The following is a 22,780-nucleotide window of genomic DNA, read 5'->3' as shown; positions in this document are numbered from 1 at the left end:
TAAAAAAGAAGGTAGGTAAACAAATTCTTACCTTCTGTAACTACAAGTACCACATAAATTTCATGAAAAATTCAAATAACCACAATATTATTCTGGAGTTTACAACACAATACTTACGCAGGCGAAACGTACACATATATAAGTACAAGCGAATACTCGGACTAATGGCGCCCTCTGATACAATATATTTAGAACACCTAGATGGCGTTCTCGTCAAATAAACCGCCGACTTAGTGTGCTTTAATTCGATTCGAATATTGTCAAAAATATATGATTCATCGCATTTGATTCCATACATATTTATGTTAAGTATTATAAACTATCAAAGAAGAAAGTAAAGATACAGTAACGTATATATTTAGAGTTCATTATCTTGAAAAATATCACTTGTAAAAGTCGTTCGTGTCAAGATAGTCACATACATACGCGTTTAAATGTTTATGTGTCTCGTGCACGTGCAAGAGAGAGTTTGCAGCAGTCGCCGACGCTGTCGACAGTAGCAAGGTGTGTGCTTGTGCCTTTTACCTAAATCTTCCATCGCATCCAACAAATTTCATTTTCAACATTTAAAAAACGTTTATATCAATAGAGAAGTTACACAGGTTAGTAACTACAGGAATGACGCACTTCCAAGCTATATCCACCTATAGTTTTACGAAATTAGAAAGTACACTCCTCTTACAACTATTTATGATACCGTATATTTCATATTTTCAATTCCTTGCCAGTAAAAACTGAAAATCAAAATCAAAATTCACTTCTTGTTAATTGCAATTCTAATATGGCTACTTTTCAGTATTACATCAAGGTGCTATAAAGTTAATATAACAGTAGAAAAATGATCAAAACAGTTACAAAATCTCAGGTATTTAACAGTAACAAAATGATATATTCCAGATATCGGTTTCAAAAGATATTTGCATTTAGTAATCGGTATCTACTATCTCGTTTAATGCAATAGACTTAGTTTTCTATTGCGTTGTCACTAGGCAGCAGATTTTTATGCAGATTCATATTTCTCAGAATATATTTAAGAGTTAGGTGGAAGATTGTTTTATCCACTAATTCATTATAGGAGGCATTATACTTTTGATATTTTATACGTCTTTTCTATGCAATTTTGCACACTCAGATTTCTTATAAATGCATAAAAATCCGCGATTTAGTTACCACTTTGATATCCATTCGCTTTCGATTTCAGTTTGGCGAGAGTGCAGTTCGATAAAAAGGAAATTCCTATATTTGCAGCGAATCGAAAAGTGAATTGACAATTTTGAAGGAAGGAGAAAAAGAGTTCTGCGTGAGGGGAAAAAAGAGCGCATTAAACGCGGATCGGTGGCCGGTGCGGAGATGGTCGTTTGATCGTCGCTCGAAGTCAATGTCGAGATACACGGTCGCAGGTAGTCGCCCTCTACTACGCTCGTACATAAGATTGGTTCGTGCGTGTATGGTGGTTGGTAGTAGTCGCGACGCTGCCGAGAGCAGCTGAAGTGCGTGCACGTCGTTCTTCGTGATCTGGCCAACACGGTGTTCACGGCGTGTGTATGTGTAATTCGTTTCTCGTCGAATTTTGCGTGGTCGCAGGGAGAAAGTGCTGAAGACGGATTAAGGATCAAAGAGAAGCTGGGTGTGACTCGCAATGTGACAAAACTTCGCCGACCTTGGCGGGACGGTGAGTGACCTTTTTGAATGGCATGCACGTCGTCGCTTCATTTTTTATCCGTATACAGAACACTGAGGAGAGGAGAACTCACCGGTGTTTCTACTGCTCGGCACTTTCTCACGGGAAAAATGTCTTATTAATTACTACGACAGCGAGACGTGTAACGAGCTTCGACCACAATTATACTTTCTGCCTTCGCCTGCTGAACCCTTTTCACCGTGTTCCGGCGCTCAGATAACCACGTTTTTTTTCCTTTCTATCGTCACAGGTAGTATTTTCTTATTAACCTTTTAGAAAATTCAAAGGAAACCTTGTTCTCTAGTATGAGAATGCGATTCACGTCGCTTCTGTTGTTTTTAACGTTTGTCTCTAGAAAGAGAAGAGGAAAAAAAGAAAGAGAGGGAGACAAACAGGTAGAGAGCGAGGAAGAGAAAGAAAGAGATAGTGGAAAAGGCGCGAGTATCTCCTTTCTAGTGGAAGAAAATTCTTGACATTTACGCATACAATTAGCCCATGCCGTATTTTATTTTCTCTAAACCCTTCCCGTATTCTGCCTACGTCTGTTTCACGCGCAATAACGTACGGCAGAGTTTGATCGATTCAACGTGCAACACATTGGCGTCTGGCTGTCCTTCTTGGTGTTCTGACGTACGCAAATACGCATAGACACGCGGTGAAGACGCGCGTACGCGAATAATGATTTGCAAATGATACGTGATCGAAAGGTCTTCGATAAGAAGTGAAAGTTGTAAGGTGAGTAGAGAAGACTCAGGGGCGAATAAGAAGCCCGAAAAATGCTGCGTTAGAAAAATTTAGATACGCCGTTGCTTTGGAGGGTTAGCAGCCTCGTTTCCCCGAGCCGGCGAATCAATATTTGAGGGTAAGCGTCCCGACTGTCGGCGTCGAAGCTGCAGAACGTGAGTCACTCACCCCTGATTGCGAGGGAGAAGGAGAGAAGGATGACTCTTCTCTTTTCTCTTTCACCCTCTCTTCTTGTATCGCGGCTGGAGTAGGCTCGACTTGCCTCGACTCGACTCGACTCGATACGCGTTGCGCCGTTGTGTGCAGGAAGACTGCAACATTCAGGCGGAAGTTGCTCTTTCCATCTTCATCGTGTCACCCCAATGGGAACAAATATCGATCGATTTCTTTCACGTAACTGGACTGCGGAGATTTAGGCGAATTCGTATTTTTTGGAAGAAGACGTGAAACTAATGAAACGTGATTAAATATATTTGTTATTCTCGTATTAAATACGAATTTTATGCGCATTTTATTCGGCCAGAAAAATTTCTTAGTTTATAGCGATATTTAAAATTAAATACTTAATGAAACCCTTAATAAAATGTATGGAGTAAAGCTGTGCGTAAGGGTATGCATGGCAAGCGAAAGAAAACATTGTATAGTATTAGGAAAAATTCTTTAAAATATCGTTTAAAGTATCTACGCTACATGTTTAGAGATCGATCGATTTTTGATTTTATCGGTTTTCGGATTACATTTATCTGAAAATAATATCATAGAAATCATAGAAAGTTTTTTCTCTTTAATTATCACAGTCTTCAGAACGATATAATCGAGGAGAAATCGCTGGAGATGTAGAAATTTGATGGGAAGAGCCGGAATTTAGCTTGACGTTCTCGGTCGTTAATCGTCGACGGAATTAAGAAATAAACGCATATCGAAGTTGTCGTCGCGGGATTTGGCGGCGGTTTAATTAAGATACTTACGAATTTTCGGATTCCCTGCACAGTTGTAAGAACGGAACGTTAATTTACGACCTTTAAAAGACGGCCGTGCACGCATACGAGCGTGAAATGTATGCACCTAACTAAACCCGTTTGAGGGAGTCACGGTGGGAACAGGTTCCATAAAATTGAGCGTTCTTCCGTAGGACTTTTATCTCCGACTAACTATCTTCGCACCGTACCACGCTTGTACCTATATAGAATACCACGACCCTTTTCCGATTTTCTAAACGCGTTCTCTTAGTCTTAGTTAGAAAGTCAAATTCTTTTGATCCTATGACGATTATTATCACTTTTTATTTTTAATATATCAGACACCTTCTCTCGTGTTATATTTTAATTTAATTAAAATATCAATGTAGCTAGGTTATTGTATATGAAAAGATAAGAAGACAAAATAGACTGTTCCAGTAGATTTCTTCAGTTTTAACTAATTTTAACGCGTACTAAATTTTATTTTATTAAAACAAATATCATCTATGGACTACAGAAAGATCAACGAAAGCCTCTGACGGGAATTTTCTTACTACGTAGCACCGCCCTTACAAAATTTACAATGTCTCGGAGCTATCGTTGTCGCGCGAGATTAGAATCGCGTGACTTTCAGGAACGTAAATCGCGTGCAAGAATTTTTCGTTCGTATTCCTTCTTCCCAGCAACGGCGGAGAGCGATATTAAGCACAATAGGATAGTTGTAAGTTAAAATAATGTTGGCTACCGTATTTATAATCGAGCGAAAGGCATAAGAAAGCGAAGAAGCGCAGACAGGAATGCTCGTATGATGACTGAATGAATGAGTATAAAGTGAAAAGTGGCATTTATTTTCGAATAAATCGAAAGACGCACAGCATGACTATGTATATGGAAAGATAGTATCTCCGTGTAACACGATCACGATTCAAATCCTGGATTTATTCTCCAGTAACAAGTCGAACGCTATTTTGTTTGCATTCGTGGTAGATCGATCGCGGCTGCTTTTTGCATCTTGCAACTCATCAAATGGGATTTTAGGATTTTTATCATCGCGAAATCTTTCATCGTCATCTTCCGTGACCAATTATCAGAGTTCGGAGAAGAGGAGACGCGCGTTCGAGAAGTCAATGAGCCAAGCTGTACTACGCTCGACTATGCTAGCCGGTCTACGCCTCGTCCTTTTCCGATTTTACCGCGCACCGTTACGTGAATATGGTTTCGCGTACACGTCTAACGGTTGTTATTGTAACTGCCTCGCAATACCACGGTTTTCATTCGATTTTTCATCGTACGCTTTTTAGAAACATTGATCGATCGTTCCGCAATACAATATTCAATTGGACGATTGGTGAGTGTTAGAAAATTTGTCATTCCGGGGAATTTGATCTCGCGTACTGCTTGATTATTTTTCGCATGCTTCTAGAAAAATTGTATTAATAATATATGCAAAATGAAAATTCCAATACGATGATTTCGCAATTTAAATTGCCTGGGAATATCGTTTAATCTGTCGTTCGTGCGATTCCAATAAAAATTCATTGTCACTCCAGAATTATTAATTAATCGAGAAAGTACTCTCGCTTCTTTTTACGGCGCAAGTAATGTAAAGAAATTATTCATCTAAATGTAAATCAAATTATTCTCCATATTTTTGCATCGTTCTTCCTCGGCGTAAAAGGAAACGGCAGAAAGGTTGTTTCGGTTGCGCGATATTACTCCAAAACGTAGAACCCCATTTATCGATTGCCAGAAAATTGATTATTCCAAGACTTTGATTTGTCGTGCTGGAAATTTGCTTTCCACATTCTTGGCAAGGTCGACATTGCGATTCAGGTATTCCATACTTACACGCATGTCTAATAACTAACAAATCGTTTGAATCGAAGCGGAGAGTAGAGATAGATCGCATCTCTAATGGTAGTTTCATTGTCAATTAAGAGCTAACGAAGGAACATGCCGTGTTCTCAGCAGTGATCATGTAGGTACTTGCTTGGCTCCGCAACCTTGAACGGAACCGTGTACGTACACCGGTTATTGTAATAGGTATGCGGAGTTGTTCGCATGTTCATTCGTGAGGCGGTCAGATGGACGAAGGCGAGTACCACAAAACGAAAAGTTCTCAGGGATGCTGGCCCGGTCCTCTTCGCAGAAAAATAATTCCTCCCTAATTTTGGCCAATCTTCGCCGGTCGTTGCAGCATTGTAAAACACGAAGGCGAGACGCGGATGATTGGGAAAAAAGAATTCATCGAAAATCTCGTAGAAATCGATAAAATGTTTTCTCCAATCTTTCATATCTTGCAATTTATCATGTAGGAAGATATTAACTACGAGATTATTTCGGAAGGCTGGATTCGAGCCTGGAGCATTACTTTCTAGGTTTAATTCGAGATTTAAATAAAAAAGGAGAAATCGCAAGACTTTTTGATATCAGCTTACCCAGTATGCTTCAAGAGTATTCGCCAGCTTTTTATTTTATCTGAATTAGAAACACCAAAAACGTTCAATAATCATTAAACTGTAAAGATGAATATTTCATGCCCGAGGCTATTTCGATCGGGTTAAGAATTTCTCGCGAGGTAGCAGGTAGAGAAGCTTCTTTTCCTCGCTTGGAAAAATTTAACCGGCAAAAGTTTCGCCGTAATCTCGGTTTACAACGCCCGAACATGTTATATGAATTTTTGGGAGATTTTTTTAACAAGTATTATCTACTGAAAAATGCATCGCACGCGAAAGACCCGCGTATTACACGTTTACAGTTGGAGGGTACCGTAAAGACGTTTACGGAATAAGGGTTAATAATATGATGTAGTATGAGCACGGTTACGACGGTCCAGAACTTGAAATATCGCTAGCCATTACGTAGCCATTACAGAAAATTTAGTTTCACGAGAAACGTGTTTCCAGTTTACACGTTGCACTCTACAATTTTCCTTGAACCTCTGTAACCGCGTCAATTTTACAGACTAAAAAGATAAAAGAAAAAAAAAAAAATAAACAGGAGGAAGAAGAATCCTTTTCTGGACACAATTTCAAGAAGATATATTTTTAGAAAATAGGAAAAGGAAATGAAGTTTTTTAGTTGGAAACCGTAATGGTCGTTTAAATTCGCGAACAAATGGGCGAAATTCCACGTCGTTTTATTGTGCAATTATTTCACAGTTAGAGAAACAGTCGGTGCGTGTCGAGTCAATTTACACCGGGCTCTCTATGGGATTTCTGTGCACGGATTAATGGGATTCAGAGGATTTGTAGAGGCAGTGTCAGCTGGGACTCGCTACGCGCCGCGTCAAAAGATCATTACCGGAGACTTGACGAACGATTACACAAAGCAGCGTTGCGCCGTGTAACGTCGATGTAATCGATCGAGCAATAAATCCTGTTGCCTTTAAACTTTTTGACAGGGCATTTCACGCTTCCGAGTTAGGTGTGCTCGTGCGAAAAAACACGTGGCCCGTGTGATCCAGCGAAAAGTCGCGTGCCGGCCAAAACACTAAATTGAGTCGCTGATCTCTGGAAAGGCCAGTAAACGTGTTTTATGTCTTCATTAAAAACAACCAAATTGTACGACCTGTCTTTCGTTGTTCGTTCTTAAGATCGTTCTTAAGTTCGGATAAGAAAACGGTTTAGTAACGTCGAGGCTAGTTTGAAGACGAATGGAGATGGGCTACTTACGGCGGCTTATCTACGTTTTCTGAGAAGCAGCCCGATCAATTTGAAAAGGTGCCTGTCATTAGGAGGAAAGATGCAGACGTGGCTTTCAAGGATAATTGGTAGGTTCGAGAATTCCAGGTCTGGTTGTCATGCCATATCTTTCGCGTAATCCGCGTAATTAATAGCTATTTCACAGAAAACAAAGGATACTCGGACCCTTTCCTGCGGGTAAATTGCAGGAATATGGGCAGTTTGCTGTATAAAGGTGTGTACTCACCGGCACATGTTCGCAAACAGTGTTTTGCAAGATCTTGGCGCGAACGTTTTCTGACCACTTTACCGACGACTTTCTCGCGAACATTTTTCCAAATAAACTCAGTACTAACAGTTCACCGTATCTACAATGATATTTGATGTATCTGTAGTCACTAGACATATCGAATTCGAACCGACTTAAAGTTTTTCATATTTTTTTCATTTTTTTAACGAAATTAAAAGGGCGAAGAAACGTCGACGAGTATCTTATCGGCAAACTCTGTTAATTGCTGTTATTCGATGACCGGAGACGATGAATAGTACAGTACGTTCGTGAATAGTATGCGAATAAACGAAAAGCGGCCGATGGACTATCCACGACGTAAGGTATTCGAAAAAGTCAGTGAGGATTCGTTTTAACCATCGTGGACAATTAATTTTACACAGTGGAGAAACACACGAGGGATAGGAATCTCCAGGCGAAAAGATGTTATCGATATCGCGCATTTTCCACCAGGCGGTTAACCGGAATTTAAGAGTCGGCAACGTGTGAGCGAGAACGAGCATGGAATATCAAGCTGTCTGCACCGTCCATGGAATACCATCGCTGGACGCGTTTCATCGCGTAAGAACGTACGCGGCCAAGCTCGCCGGAAAATTGATCGTCTTTCGAGGCATTTTTTTCAAGCTCGTTTGATTCGAATCAAATGGAACCGAAGAGTAATCGTTCGCAATTATATTCGAAGCGCGATCATTTCCGAGTAAACGTAGCCGGAGTAAACGTTTAACACGAACGACAGAGAACGGTAGTTGGCACGTAGGTGTTACACCCATTGATTCGTATCTGATTCGTTCAAGGAATTATGTTAATAACGACGGACGAAGGCAGACGTAGCTCGAGGTTATTAGAGGGCACCAGCGTGTCTGAAACCGTAGCTCTACTACTATCTTAACGATCTGTGAATCGTTTCGTCCTACGCGTTACCGTAAACTCATCGGTGCAATCTGGAAGTTGAGAGCGAGCGCGGATGATTCGCGAGTTTTCTTCTCGCGCAGCAGTACGCTGTGCAATTTCGTTTTCTATGCAGCTCACTCGACGGATCTTCTTGCGACACGTTGGTCACGCATGGTACCGGTTTTTACCGCTGAGTTTCTGCGATGCGATCGTGGACTCGCGTAAGGGAAAGGTGGCAAAACGTAGCAAACGTTGGATAAAGCGCGGACATTAGAGACGAAAGCGTAAGGAAGCGATTTCTTGGTGATTCATTCGAGCGGAGTATTATCGAAGCTGAGGAGAAACTCGTCATGCTCGGAGAAACGAATAGTCGATCGCGTGTGGTATGGCAATTTTTATCGTAAGTTTCTGCCGTGCAAAAAATGACAAAGTGGTGGTAAACGTTGCTGTGTACATTGGGGATGAGAGCGCGAAGAAGACTATAGCTTAGTAATTATTCCGAGCGAAGTATTATCGAAGCGAAGGGAAGATCGTGCGTCGCGTCGCGAAGAGGAACGAAGAAGCGGCCCTCCGCCTATAAGCATCACGTCCCTGGCCACCTCCTCGGCTCGTTCGTTCGTTTTTTTCTTGTTCTCGTCGGGTCGTTTTGTTCCGAAGGCGAGTCGGCTGGTCCGTGCTCGTTGTCTACCTGCTCGTAGCTGGTTGTGCAAGCGGTGGTTCGATTGGTTCGTGCCGATGCACCATCCGTTTGGATTGGTCAAACCGGATCGGTTAGCCTCCGGGGAAGGAGGATCGCGAGCCGATGCCACCAGAGACCTATCGTGCTCTTGCTACGGTCAACTAGTCTCGTGATCTCGAGGACCGGCGATTCTCTAACGCAACAAGACAAACAGGACAAAGAAGAAGATGCTCGTTGTAGACGGTCGTCCTTTGCGCCACGTATTACCTTGGGCCTTATTAAACACGCGCAAACGCGTTGAAACGGGTTGCCGTTACAGTACCACAGTACGAGTAGAGTGGACCATTTATAACTATACCGAGCCTCCCCTTCGAATAACACAGCGTTCGAAGTCGTTGGAGAATCGACTCGTTCAGATGGGATAATCGAGCAAAACTTGCACCTTTCGTATCGTAATCTTACTTAGGAGAAATTTTTTACTTGCTCATTACGTATTTTCAGACGCCTCACGATGGTGTACTATGTCAGAGAATGTTCGGTATCTTAAGGTTCGAATGTTTAAAAATTAGAACTTCACGAGATGGCTGGTACGTTACAACAATGTACAGGTCGAACGAATTTGCCGTAAAAGGGAACGCGAGTCTCTTGATGCAAGGAGGGTGAAACGAGCGGAAATCGTCGTTCCCACGTTTTGCAGCGGGTATCGCATTCTCACACTGGCGGAAGATATTCGGTGCGAGAAAGCGGCGGTGCTAGATGCGTTTTTTCATCGATTCTTCCGCGCTTGAAGAAAATGCAATTAACTGGAAACGAAAAGTTCCGTCTCGTTCCGATTAATAAAGTCGAAGAAAACTCTTGATTCTCCTGTAAACGAACTCGTCTACTGCTTTTTGCTCCTAGTTTCCTAGGTCATACGTACTCGATGACCTCTTCTAGGTACGATGAATTATTCAACGGCTCTCGAGACTTCTCGTTCCTCTTGTTTCGTCTAAAATATTTTGTGAGTTATCAGAGCGAAGAAGGTCAGCGAGCAATTCGAATTCTCTTTTCCTGCTCGTGTCTTGCTCAAGGTCGTGATCTTTGAACCAACGAGTGACGATTGCTTCTCGTGTCCTCTACTTAGACGTCGAAACCAGTTTAAAACCGACCGAACTAAGAAGTAACGCTACCTGCTTTATTATTAAAACAATTAGAATTACATTAACCAAATAAATATATTACGAGCTCGATACAGATACATAATAAAAAGTATGAAAATCAAAGTGACACAAAATCAACGTCGAAGAGAAACGATTCGCCGATTGTTTCAAGAAATGTATATATTTAACTTATTAACCTATTAAGCAACCAACGTTGCATTCTTTCATTTGCGATTCTTTTTCAGCCGATTCGCATTATCGAATTTTCTTTTGAATCCCATTTTTCAGTTTCCGTTTCTCCTTCCACCTATCTCCTCAAATACGCAAAATTTTCAAGAACTCGAAGTATCTACAGATTCTTATTCTATTACGATACCCATTGTTCCAACTGCCGAAGGAAATTCCCGAAGGTTTGGACCTATCCCGAAGACGCGAACTGGAATGTTGACGAAACGCCGGAACGAGGCGCGACGTGCTATCGGAAAAGCGACCGAGAGCCAAAGAGAACCACGGATATGCGTTTATCGTTCGATAAACACAGTGAAAGTTTCAAATCTAAAAACCAGATTTTCTGTTTTACAGATGGAAGGCCGCGCGAGCGTACGTTGAACCGAACGAGCGAGCAGAAAGGGGATCGGCGACAATGGGACACTTGTCTGGGAGGGTAGAACACGCGAAGAAGGAGCGGTCGTTGTAAGAGGGTGGTTGTCATGGCGAGGTGGAAATGGATCCTCCCGTTGCTCGCGGCCTTCTGCACCCTGACCGACGCGTACCTGGCGGTGCTGTCTTCGAGCACGCCCGCCGGCAGCGTGGTTTTCGAGGCAGGTGTACCGCAGCTGGGTGGGCGTCGAAAGTACGAGGTCTCGAACGAGAGGACTGCCTGGTTTGCCAGGAAGCTGCTCAAGGTGCATCCTCACACTGGCCGGGTCACGTTGGCGCGACCTTTGAGCTGCGACGGTCTTCAGTATCCGCGAATTTTCACCTTCTACGTGGACTCGACCAGTTCAAGGCTAGGTAGACCGACGATCGACTATTACAGTCTGCCACTCAGGATCCTGATCACCGGTTGTGGCGGAGAGAATCGAGATCTAGCTGCTACCAGGGGATGGATGGCGGAGACTTTGGCCTCGTACGCTATGCCCAGCACCGAGAGGTGAATCTTTGGTTTTTAGCGAATTACGAGCCTGTCGTTTTCATTGTTTCGCGTTCCTTTTACATCGCTCTTTGAAAATACTCCCTTCGTTTCTTCCGATGACTCGATAAATAACGTTAGCATGTACATGAAGAGATTTAGTTAGGAAATTAAACGAAGGAAATTGATATTCGGGATTTTTGTACGCGATTAAAACAAAGAAACGATGAAAGTGAGAAGGATGATATCCGAATCGATGAGATCTAACTCGATTTAAATTTACAATATAGGAAATTACTTCTCGGACAATCGAATACGTCGATCCAACGGGAGACTCCCCGTGTCTGATGTTCATTTAGATAATCTGCTGGTAATTAGCTCGCTGCATTAACTGCTATGCGAGCTTCGTTCCTATTTTTCTATGATTAATTCACGTGACGTGACAGCGTAGTAGTTAACGCGCGCAGTTTTACCGGGAAACAAGCAACGGTAATCGCGATAAGGGATAATAAGATTCGCATGCTGTTCTTCTGTCTGCCAACAGGTTCACGGAGGTTTGCCTTAGAACGTCTCAGCTGGTAGCGGCGTTGCGAGACTTCCTTCCACAGACTGCCCTAAAAGAGTGCGAGACTAGGTGGGGTGGCGTAGCGGATCCCAGGTTTCTGATCGAAGGTGCAGCAGGAGATTTGGTCTCGGCAACGGAGCAATGCTTGGTGGATCCTCTTTGGAAGATCTCCGTGTCGATGAATCTCAGATGCGGCATTGAATCGCGGTTAACCGACGCGGAACATCGTCTGAAGATCGTCTTTCATCACCGTCAACTGGACGACACGGATCTCGGCAGGCGAGTCCGCAGAGAATTGAAGAATCAGTCTCCGTATTTCGAGCAATCCCTGTATGTTGCGGTCGTCGAAGAGGAAAAAGAACCTGGCGCGTACGTAACATCCGTCAGAGCCAGGGATCCTGAAGGAGGCACGGTTCGTTACTCCATGAGTTCTCTGTTAGATGCACGATCACAGGCGTTACTCGTCCTGGATCCAGTTACGGGAAGGGTTACGACACGCGCTAGATTAGACAGAGAGAGCGTGGACGTTCACTATTTTCGGGTACTTGCCGTGGACGACTCGTTCCCTCCGAGAACCGGTACGACCACCTTGCAGGTGAACGTCCTGGATACGAACGATCACGCGCCAACCTTCGAGTGGCCGGAAGACGAGGCTTCTATCAGAGAGGGTGTACCAGTTGGTTCTACGGTCGTTACGGTCAAAGCTACGGACCAAGATGCAGGCAGAAACGCCGAAGTCGAATATTCCATCTTATCGACGACTAGCGGCAGTGGAGTCGCGAACGCCGACGACGCTCTGACCTTCAGGATAGATCCGAGAACCGGTGTTGTTACAACGCGTACGCCTCTCGACAGAGAAAAGACCGAGGTGTACACGGTCATTCTGAGCGTGTCCGATCAGGCGACACCACCTTCCGCGCGAAAATCCGCGAACGCCACGCTGGTGGTCCGCGTGCTAGACGATAATGATAATTACCCTCAATTCACTGAACGTACATACTCTGCATGGATACCGGAGGACTTGGATTACACGGCGAATCCGGTGATAGCGCGCATACGCGCAACGGACGCGGATTCGGGGAACAACGCGGCTGTTCGATACGCCATAATCGGTGGAAACACGCAGAATACTTTTTCCATAGACTCTATGATCGGCGACGTGGCTCTCGTCAAGCCTCTGGATTACGAATCCACCAGAAGTTACAAGATAGTTATACGCGCTCAGGACGGTGGTTCGCCAGCCAGGTCGAACACCACGCAGTTGTTAGTGCACGTAGGCGATGTGAATGATAATGCGCCGCGATTTTACACCAGTCACTTTCAAGAGTCCGTGTCGGAGAACGTTCCTATAGGATACTCGATGCTGCGGATACAGGCGTACGATGCTGACGAGGGTGCGAACGCTCAAATAAAGTACACTATAGGGGCGCGAGACTTCTCCGGAGCTTCCACCGAAAACTTCCCCATAACAGTTAATACAGAGACTGGGTGGATCTATACAACGAAACAGCTCGATCGTGAGCAATGTTCAAGGTACGGTTACATTTAACGATCGTAACTGTCACGATCCAAATTAAAAAATAGGAGTTCATAGTTTGATTTAAATAATTTCTGGTTAAGAATAATTGTCGTAAATGACCGAAATGCGATTAAGTAGATTTGGCTATCGATGATCGTTATGGAAGGAGGAAATATTTTTTGGTTTCCGGTAATCATTATCGATGGCGAAAAATTTTCTTTGATTATCTTCGACCATCGTCGATTTTAGTCTCGGTACTAGATACTACTTACGGGTAATATTAATGAAAATTGACGATCGCCTCTCGTTATATATCAATTAATTAAACTCTTTATTTAGGTACCAGTTCAACGTGATCGCAGCGGATTCTGGTGAAGTACCAAAATCTGCGAGCGCTACCGTGATACTCACCGTAACCGATGTGAACGACAACGATCCTTATTTCGACCCTAAGAACTACGAAGCTGTGGTCTCCGAAGACGATCCCCCGGGCACTCCTGTCACCTCTGTCACGGCGACCGATCCTGACGAGGACGCTAGGATACATTACGAAATCACCGCCGGCAATACTAGAGGTCGATTCTCGATCGCGTCTCAGAATGGACGTGGTTTGATAACAGTAGCTCAACCGCTCGATTATAAGCAAGAAAAGAGGTTCGTTCTTACTGTTACGGCCTCCGATAGCGGTGGTAGAACCGACACAGCTCTCGTTTATGTCAACGTCTCGGACGCCAATAATTTCGAACCGGTTTTTGAGAACACACCGTACGCTGTGTCACTGTTCGAAGATGCGCCCATTGGCACAACAGTTCTCGTCGTTAGCGCGACTGATTCAGACGTTGGAAAGAATGCTCAAATCACCTACAGCTTAGGCACCGATGGTGGGGAGTCAGCGTCCGAATTTACCATAAATCCACAAACAGGAGCTATCACGACCACTCGTACTCTGGATCGTGAACTTGTACCTGGCTATTTCCTAACTGTTACCGCGAGAGATGGAGGCGTGCCACCTTTATCGGATACCATCAACGTGGAAATATCCGTTACGGATGTGAACGACAACGCTCCTGTTTTCGAAGCTCCTCAATACCAAGGATCCATTCCAGAAGATGTTGCGGGTGGTACTAGTGTTCTCAGAGTTTCCGCCACCGACGCTGATACAGACCTCAATGGCAGAGTAAGAACAATTTGAATTTCGTTGATCAATCTTTTCAAAATTCTCTTGAAGCGGACGAGATATAGTTGTAACAGTAAAAAATTGAACGACATATCGTAACAGCCTTGATAGTAAGCGTTAATAGTAAAGTATTAAGAGTAAAAGGTTGAGTGTAATAGGTAAATGGTGTGAGTCGTTTGTATTTAAAGTATACCGTGTTGCAATAAGTAAATCGTGTCTGTCATTGTACCATTATTTTAGGTGAGATACGCTTTGGAGGACGACGGGGATGGCGCCTTTGCTATAGACTCAAGCACGGGTGTAATTAGAACAGCCAAGCCATTGGACAGAGAATCTGTCGCCATGTACACTTTGAAAGCAGTTGCGATGGACAGAGGATCTCCCTCTCTTTCGACGGTAGTGCCAGTGACAATTAAAATACAGGATGTGAACGACTCACCACCCGCTTTCGAGAACGACAAGATCGTTCTTTACATAGCCGAAAATTCACCGATCGGTTCAACCGTCGGTGAAATTTATGCACACGATCCGGACGAAGGACCAAACGCCGTTGTACAGTATTCCGTGATAGGAGGCGAGGATTCAAACAGTTTCGCCCTGAATGTCAGGTCAGGTGCGGATCGCGCGGAACTGATTACGCTCGAAGAACTGGACTACGAATCGCCAAAGAAAAAGTTCGAGTTAGTCGTGCGTGCCGCATCGCCTCCTTTGCGATCGGATGCTCTAGTTCAGATACTAGTAACCGACGTGAACGACAACGCGCCCGTATTGAAGGACTTTCAGATTATATTCAATAACTTCAAAGACTTCTTTCCGACCGCTCCCATAGGCAAGATACCTGCTGTGGACGCGGACGTCACGGATAAGTTGACATACACCGTGCTTGCTGGAAACAATGCCAATTTGATCGACTTGAACAGAACCACCGGTGAAATCCGACTGTCGCCGCAATTGAACACGAATGTACCACGTGTCGCGACGATGGAGGTGTCCGTCACGGACGGTATCAACGAGGTCAAGGCCACGATGACTCTCTCGGTGCGCCTGATAACCGATAAAATGCTCCTCAATTCCATCACCGTTAGATTAGACGACATGACGGCCGAGGCTTTCCTCAGTCCTCTGCTGGGATATTTTCTGGATGGTTTGGCAGCAATTATCCCGTGCCCCAGAGAGAACATCTTTCTCTTTAGCATACAGGAGGACGCCAATGTAAATGGGAAGATCCTAAACGTGAGCTTCTCTGCGCGTAAAGTAGAACCAGGCGTGACGGACGAGTTTTACAGCCCGCAATTTCTTCAAGAACGTGTGTATCTGAACAGGGGTATACTGGCGAGACTGGCCACAGTTACCGTGCTACCGTTCGACGATAATCTTTGCGTCAGAGAACCCTGTTTGAATTTCGAGGAATGCGTAACGGTATTAAAGTTTGGAAACGCTTCTGGATTCGCTAGTAGCGATACTGTATTGTTTAGACCTATATATCCGGTAACGACCTTCGCGTGCAGATGCGCGAAGGGTTTCACTGGTAGCAAAGAGTCTTACTTATGCGACACGGAGGTTAACTTATGCTACTCGAATCCGTGTATGAACGATGGCACTTGCTACAGAAGAGAAGGAGGATACGCATGTTTCTGCGGCCCTGAATTCGCGGGAGAAAACTGCGAAATCTCGTTGAATAAGGACACTTGCGCTCCAGGGATCTGTAAAGGAGGTTCCCAGTGTACCATGAAAACGACTGGCGGTTTCACTTGCGAAGGTTGCCCTGTGACAACTCTAGAAAGCGTGACTCCGCTCTGCGAGCTGAAAGCTCGTAGCTTTGGATCGGCAACGTTCCTCACGTTCGCGTCTCTGAGGCAAAGACACAGGCTGCATATCAAATTAAGATTCGCCACCGAAGCGGCAAATGGTCTCTTGCTTTACAACGGCCGATACAACGAGAAACACGACTTCATAGCTTTAGAGATAATCGATTCCGAGGTACAGTTCAGCTTTTCCCTTGGTGACGAGATTACCCGAGCGAGTGCCAGCATACCTGGTGGAGTATCTGATGGTCAGTGGCACGAAGTAGAAGTCTCTTACATAAATAAAACTGTAACGATCTCGCTCGACAACTGTGACGTTGCTCTCGCTTTGGAATACGGCAAAAGACTTGGATCGAGGTGGTCTTGCGCGGGAAGAAGCGAACAAGTGTTGGAGGAACGTTGCAGCATCGTCACCGAGACGTGTCATCGATTCTTAGATCTAACAGGACCTTTGCAATTAGGTGGCCTGCCTGCTATACCATCTAGTTTTCGTATCAGAAACAAAGACTTCGTGGGTTGCGTCAGCGACCTGTACATCGATCATATTTTCATCGACCTGAATTCATTTGTAGCCGACAATGGCACTAATCCTGGTTGCCCAGAGAAGGTTTCTTTCTGTTCATCGACTCCGTGCAAAAATAACGGCAAGTGTCGAGAGATATGGTCCGGTTTCATTTGCGAATGCGAAGAAAATTTTGCTGGACCTACCTGCGCCGATGAAGTCGGTAAACCATGGAATTTTCACGGTGACGGAATGCTCAGCTTTAATCCTTTACTAAGACCCATCCAGCTTCCCTGGTTAACAGCGCTCAGTCTGAGAACGCGATCCAAGCAGGCGTTCGTCATGAGCGTGCAAATAGGGCAAAACAGTTCTGCGTTGCTCGAGATCCGAGAGGGTAAACTAGTTGCTCTGTTAGACGGCGCGGACATCATTCAAACATGGAACGACGTCGCCGATGGCGAATGGCACAGAGTGGAGATCATCTGGCAAAGTGGTCACGTCTCTCTCGATATCGATTACCGGAATAGGCCCATATCCTCGTCATTACCAGCGAAATTACAGGGTCTGTACATCGGTAGGATCCTGGTCGGTGGACCGGAGCAATCGATGAACACCGAGCTACCGTATTTCGACGGCTGCCTCCAGGACATTCGTATAGGTAGCAACCAGAGCGTATTATTGAGACCGACCGTTCAGGAGAACGTCGCGACCGGCTGCAGCTCGGAGACCGAGTGCAACGTCGACTGTCCGGAGGCATCGATTTGCGTTCCTAAATGGCAAGCGGGCGAGTGCGTCTGCGCGACCGGTCGGGTTGGACGTAATTGCGACCGCGTTTGCGATTTGAATCCCTGTAACAGTACTGGAACCTGTATCGAGGATACGGCCTCTCGTAGGGGATACAGATGCGATTGTAACTCGCCAGAATACTCCGGAGACTACTGCGAGATTAAAGCTGACCAACCTTGCCCGGCAACCTGGTGGGGCTCGCCTGTGTGTGGGCCATGTCATTGCGACGAGTCCAAGGGCTATGATCCTGCATGCAATAAGACTACAGGCGAGTGTTACTGTAAGGAGAATCACTATCAACCTTCGGGTAAAAAGGAGTGCATTCCATGCGAATGTTATGCAACCGGAAGCTTCGGTCCTCGCTGTGACACCGAAACTGGACAGTGCCGATGCAGAATCGGGGTCATTGGACGGTCTTGCACGGCGTGTCCCAATCCATATGCCGAAGTCACTCTTCGTGGCTGCGAGGTGGTGTATGATGGGTGTCCTAGATCTTACGCCGAAGGTTTATGGTGGCCGAGGACCAAGTTTGGAATGACTGCTGTCGAGGATTGTCCCGATATCGCTGAAGGAAAGACTTCTAGATCCTGTGACGACAAACTGGGTGGTTGGCAAGAACCTGATCTCTTTAACTGCACCTCAGAAGCGTTCATCGAGCAAAGACATCAGCTAGCCGCGTTAGAGACCAAGGATTTGACTTTGAATACCTATGTCGCTGTTAAAATAGCAAAAGACGTGCACAGAGCGGTGAACGTTACCAAAGACTTGTACGGAGCTGATCTGTTGATCGCAGAATCCTTGCTGATAGCATTGTTGCAGTATGAAGAGAGTTTGGTCGGATTGAACTTGACTCATAGTCAAGATAAAGATTACGTTTCTCATTTAGTTGGCATTTCTAGCTATATTCTGAAATCCAAATATGCGGAGAAATGGTCGAGGATTGAGATTCTTAACGGTGATACTCCTGACAAGGTTTTGGATGCAATGGCGAATTATTTGAAGACCTTGACTGCGTCTCAACATGATACTTTTACTAATCCTTTTGAAGTAGTCGACACTAATGTTGGTAAGCAAAATGAATATTTTTTTCTCTTTTTTAGTCAATAACATTTACAATTATTTGTAATTGTTCAAATTGAATGATTCATTACAATTTATTGATCTTGAGTGATTTATTTTTGCAGTGTTAGGTTTGGATGTAGTGACTTCTGAAAGTTTATTCGGATACGAGACTGCAGAATATATGGATGATCCATCAGCGTCTACGGTAAGGCCAACTGAAGCGGATCAGAAGGTTGTCTTGCCTGATACTTCTGCGTTCTTGTCGTCCCCTGCTCATTTCGGCCCGTCAATTACTTTCCCAAAGTATAACAATTACATGGCCGATCCAAGCAGATTCGATCCATATTCAAAGATACGAGTGCCTCTTAATATATTAGGCATAAAACCTCTAATGCAAGGGGAATTAAATGTTAAGAAAAGTTTGGTCAATCGAAAGGCTGTGTTGAGTTACGTGCAATATAAACAATTAGGTGCCCTGCTGCCTCAAAGGTAAATAATTATATTCGTTATCTCGCATAGATTAGCAATATCAATTATAATTCATTTTTTTTTCAGATTCGATGATTCCGTAGCAGTTAGATGGGGCGTAGAAGTAGCGGTAGGCTCGCCAGTCGTAACAGTATCCGTTTTAGTACCTTCGGATGACGGTTACGAGTCTCTGACTGGAATTCCTTTGCAATCCCCAGTTCAAATTAGTCTTTGGCTCAGCGAGAAGGACGAGTTTAAGACTAGGACCAATCCACAATGTGTACATTGGAGTACGATTAGAGGGTACGCTCTGTAACACTTTATTCGCTCTTTGAACTCTATTTGGACTGAATCGTTCATCTTAAATTTGTTTGTGTGTTACAGAATCGGTGAATGGAGCCGAATAGGTTGTACTACGGAAGTCGAGGATGATTCTCTGTCTTTCGGCACCATCGTAAACTGCTCCTGTTTCCAGTTATCCACTTTTGCAATACTAACGGACGTACTTGATCCAGAATACGTTCCAGAACCGTCTTTACTGGAAGATGTAACGAGCTATAGTGCGTTTATGCTCGCGTTGCCTTTGCTATTATCTGCCTTACTCATTCTGGCTTTGATACGAGGCGGTGGTACAAATTCGAATAGCATCCATAAAAATTTGGTAATGTGCGTTTTCTTCGCCGAAGTGCTCTACTTGATCGCGCTCAAAGCCAGAAGTCCTCTAGTCTCAAATGAGTTTCCGTGTAAACTAACGGCTATTGGTTTACACTATGCTTGGTTGAGTACATTCTCGTGGACTTTGGTGGACTCCATTCATCTATATCGAATGTTAACCGAAATGAGAGACGTGAACCATGGACAAATGAGATTCTACTATACAATGGGTTATGGAGCTCCAGCTATTATTGTTGGACTGACCATCGGCGTTAGAGCCGATCAATACGGAAACTTTTATTTGTTCGTATAATTCTACGCTTTTTACTTAAGTATTCTAACAAAAGAAACGTTGTTAATGACAAATATTTCATCCATTTCAGCTGTTGGTTATCAATTTATGAAACCGTGATTTGGTCTTTGATAGGACCAGTTTGCCTAGCAGTTTTTGTGAACTTCTGCATTCTTGTCATGTCAGTACGAGCGGCGTTTACATTAAAAGAACACATTATGGGTTTTGGAAATTTAAGGACGTTACTCTGGTTATCGGTAGCTTCGTTACCTTTACTTGGATCTACATGGACTCTGACAGTTCTCAATGCCTCCGAAAATTCTCCAACATTGTCATACCTGCTTAGTATAGCAGTAGTCGTTCATGCATCATTTAGTTTGGTTGGTTATTGCTTCATTAATGGTAGAGTAAGAAGGAATCTGTATTTAAGTTTATTGAGATGCATTGGGAAAAAAACACCTTTGCTGGAAGGAAGTATGGGGAACGGAAGCAGCAGCCAGAACGTAAACGGTCACTCGGTACGTCAAATAATTTAATTCAATTGTATTAAATCAAGAGTGAAAAAGTAATTTTTCTAATTTGAATAATATTTCAGCGGTCTGCGTTGGCGTACTCGTCGACGTATAGTGGAGCAGAGTCCGTGTGTAGGAGAGTTCACGTAGGAGTCTCGACGAGTAGTACAACTTCACGAAGTACAAATAAAACTGGGTCCAGCCCCTATCGTAGCGATACACATTTAAGGCATACGTCAACATCCACGAGCAATTATAATAGTGACAGAGATCCCTATATGTCTTCTAGAAGCCATAGATCAACGTTACATTCTAGACAAGGTATTTGTTGGAGTCAAGTTTGATCTGAAGTCGCTGTTACTTCTAATAATCATAACAATTCATAGAAGCGACAGAACCAAGGAATCAACGTAGAGATTCCGAATCAGATTCAGACGGATCCCAAGCAGAAGGTGGCGGAAGAAGCTTAGATCTTGCGAGTTCGCACAGCTCCGACGAAGAAGATGTTACGTCAAGGTCGCACCGAAATATGGGCGTCTCGACGCAGCAACCAGTCGCACACAATTATTTGCCTAATATTCACAGCAATCCTACCGAACACTTGAACATACTTTGCTCAAACACGGAACTTTTCCCAAACATTAAACCAATTTACGCGCCTAGGTGGAGTTCTCAGTTACCAGAAGCATATTTATCATCAAATGGTAATCCTCGATAAACTCTAAAACCTTATAGTATCAGAATGTTTCAAATCAAATTTCAACAACCTTTTTATTTATAGTAATGGACGTGCGCGGAAGTCAATGGTCTGGAGGTACCATGTCCGACAACGAAATGGCCTCGAACAAGACTTCTAGTCCGAATCCACTGCCTTATCCCGAAATGAATTCGCCTCAGAAGAGTCAACCGGATGAAAATTATTCGGAAGGGGAAGAGAAACTTCATCACTTGGGAGAAAAATACTTGTTCCCATATACAGCTGAGGAAGATCACACTGTCTCACCTACTCCATACATGCTACCCATTTCTTCGCGCATTCTTGCATCCAGCATGAGTCATCACTCGCAAAATTCAAACCATGAAAATCTGAGTGGCTCGGAAAGATATGGAAGTCTGAAGAGGGGGCAGAGTCTACATGGTTCTCAACACGATAATCTCAGTGGCTCGGAAAGATACGGTAGCTTAAAGCGCGGCAAAATGACACCGACTGTGCTAGAAGATTCGCCGGAATATATTCTACCTATGAGCGGTAGAATATTGTCCAGTTCACTGACTCACGATTTACAGCATAGCAATGAATTGGCTGCGCTCAGACAACAGCAGCAGCAACAATACGAACAGACCATTACGGAGACCGAGTGAGTATGATGTATTACATTTGAGAAAAATATCTTGCGTCACAACAAATGGTATCGATATAGTTTAACTAAGTTCATTTGCTTTATAATTTACGCTTACCCTGGAATGTGACAATTAGTGAAGAGGTAAGCGTTTGTAGGAATATTACATACCTCTAGAACTATTTATTACGCTACTAAAAGTATTTGTTAAAGTAAAAGTCACACTGAGTTTGAAGCTTCAACGTGATAATGTAGGTTGGTAATTTCTTTCTAATTTTTGTTGTTTCAGGAAGGATACTAATGCGGAAACGTCAGTATGACGATCTCCGTGCTACAAACAAACACCGTACAAAGTAATATAACGTACTATTAGCTTAAAATTCAAATGATTAAATATATATATATAGATATAGATATATATATATATATTTCTTAGAGTGGTAATTGCTCTAAGGTATATTTTAAGAGCGGCCATGACTGTACTTACAAAGTTAGCCATATGGATTAGTATGTATGTGTGAGTGCCTGTACGTATCTATATACATACGCTTGTCGGTATTTCGTTTCGTGTGATTCCAGCTTCGGTTCGGAAGCGACTCTTTCGACTTCTTCGTTAACGATAAACGCGATGAATGGTCGGAAGACATATGATCTCTAGTTCATTTCATCATTCGTGTAATTAATATCACTTTCTCTAGTACCTTAATTTTTAAACTCAGTATTGTGCAATGTATACATTCCAATTTCACTTTATATTTAGATTCTATTTTCTTCCTTCATTTTCTTTTCTCTCCCTTCTTTTTTTAAGAAGTTTACAATGTTTTATACATGCCATGTGGAAGAATCGTACAACTGTGCGGCGCAATTTCCATAGTTTTGTATATATTTATATGAAAAGAAT

The 22,780-nt window shown here is 43.6% G+C and overlaps 1 protein-coding gene across 2 annotated transcripts; it reads left to right on the top strand.

The window, feature by feature from the left end:
- The first annotated feature begins 1,838 nt into the window (after nucleotides 1–1,838).
- On the top strand, nucleotides 1,839–22,777 carry LOC122573846 (protocadherin-like wing polarity protein stan). 2 transcript variants are annotated; one of them, XM_043740760.1, is made up of 14 exons: nucleotides 1,839–1,931; nucleotides 10,648–11,218; nucleotides 11,742–13,295; nucleotides 13,621–14,458; nucleotides 14,699–18,617; nucleotides 18,736–19,102; nucleotides 19,169–19,384; nucleotides 19,466–20,038; nucleotides 20,119–20,545; nucleotides 20,623–20,860; nucleotides 20,926–21,243; nucleotides 21,321–21,897; nucleotides 22,017–22,023; nucleotides 22,169–22,777. In XM_043740760.1, exons 2-14 carry the CDS (start codon nucleotides 10,776–10,778, stop codon nucleotides 22,178–22,180), a joined length of 9,489 nt encoding a protein of 3,162 aa, XP_043596695.1. In that variant the 5' UTR covers nucleotides 1,839–1,931; nucleotides 10,648–10,775; the 3' UTR covers nucleotides 22,181–22,777. The 2 variants fall into 2 exon arrangements, with proteins under 2 accessions (XP_043596695.1, XP_043596694.1); XM_043740759.1 differs by lacking the exons at nucleotides 1,839–1,931; nucleotides 22,017–22,023 and adding an exon at nucleotides 8,087–8,647.
- Nucleotides 22,778–22,780: the final 3 nt, after the last annotated feature.

The sequence above is a fragment of the Bombus pyrosoma genome, linkage group LG12, assembly GCF_014825855.1.
Source record: "Bombus pyrosoma isolate SC7728 linkage group LG12, ASM1482585v1, whole genome shotgun sequence".
Classification (NCBI taxonomy): domain Eukaryota; kingdom Metazoa; phylum Arthropoda; class Insecta; order Hymenoptera; family Apidae; genus Bombus; species Bombus pyrosoma.
Note: the sequence above shows the minus strand (reverse complement) of the source record. Positions and strands in the feature narration are given on the sequence as shown.

Coding starts and splice junctions, on each gene's coding strand:
- LOC122573846 (XM_043740759.1), top strand. CDS start 10,776: ATGGCGAGGTGGAAATGGATCCTCCCGTTGCTCGCGGCCTTCTGCACC. Junction 14,459..14,698: donor ATACAGACCTCAATGGCAGA/GTAAGAACAATT, acceptor CCATTATTTTAG/GTGAGATACGCTTTGGAGGA. Junction 20,861..20,925: donor AACGTTACATTCTAGACAAG/GTATTTGTTGGA, acceptor AACAATTCATAG/AAGCGACAGAACCAAGGAAT.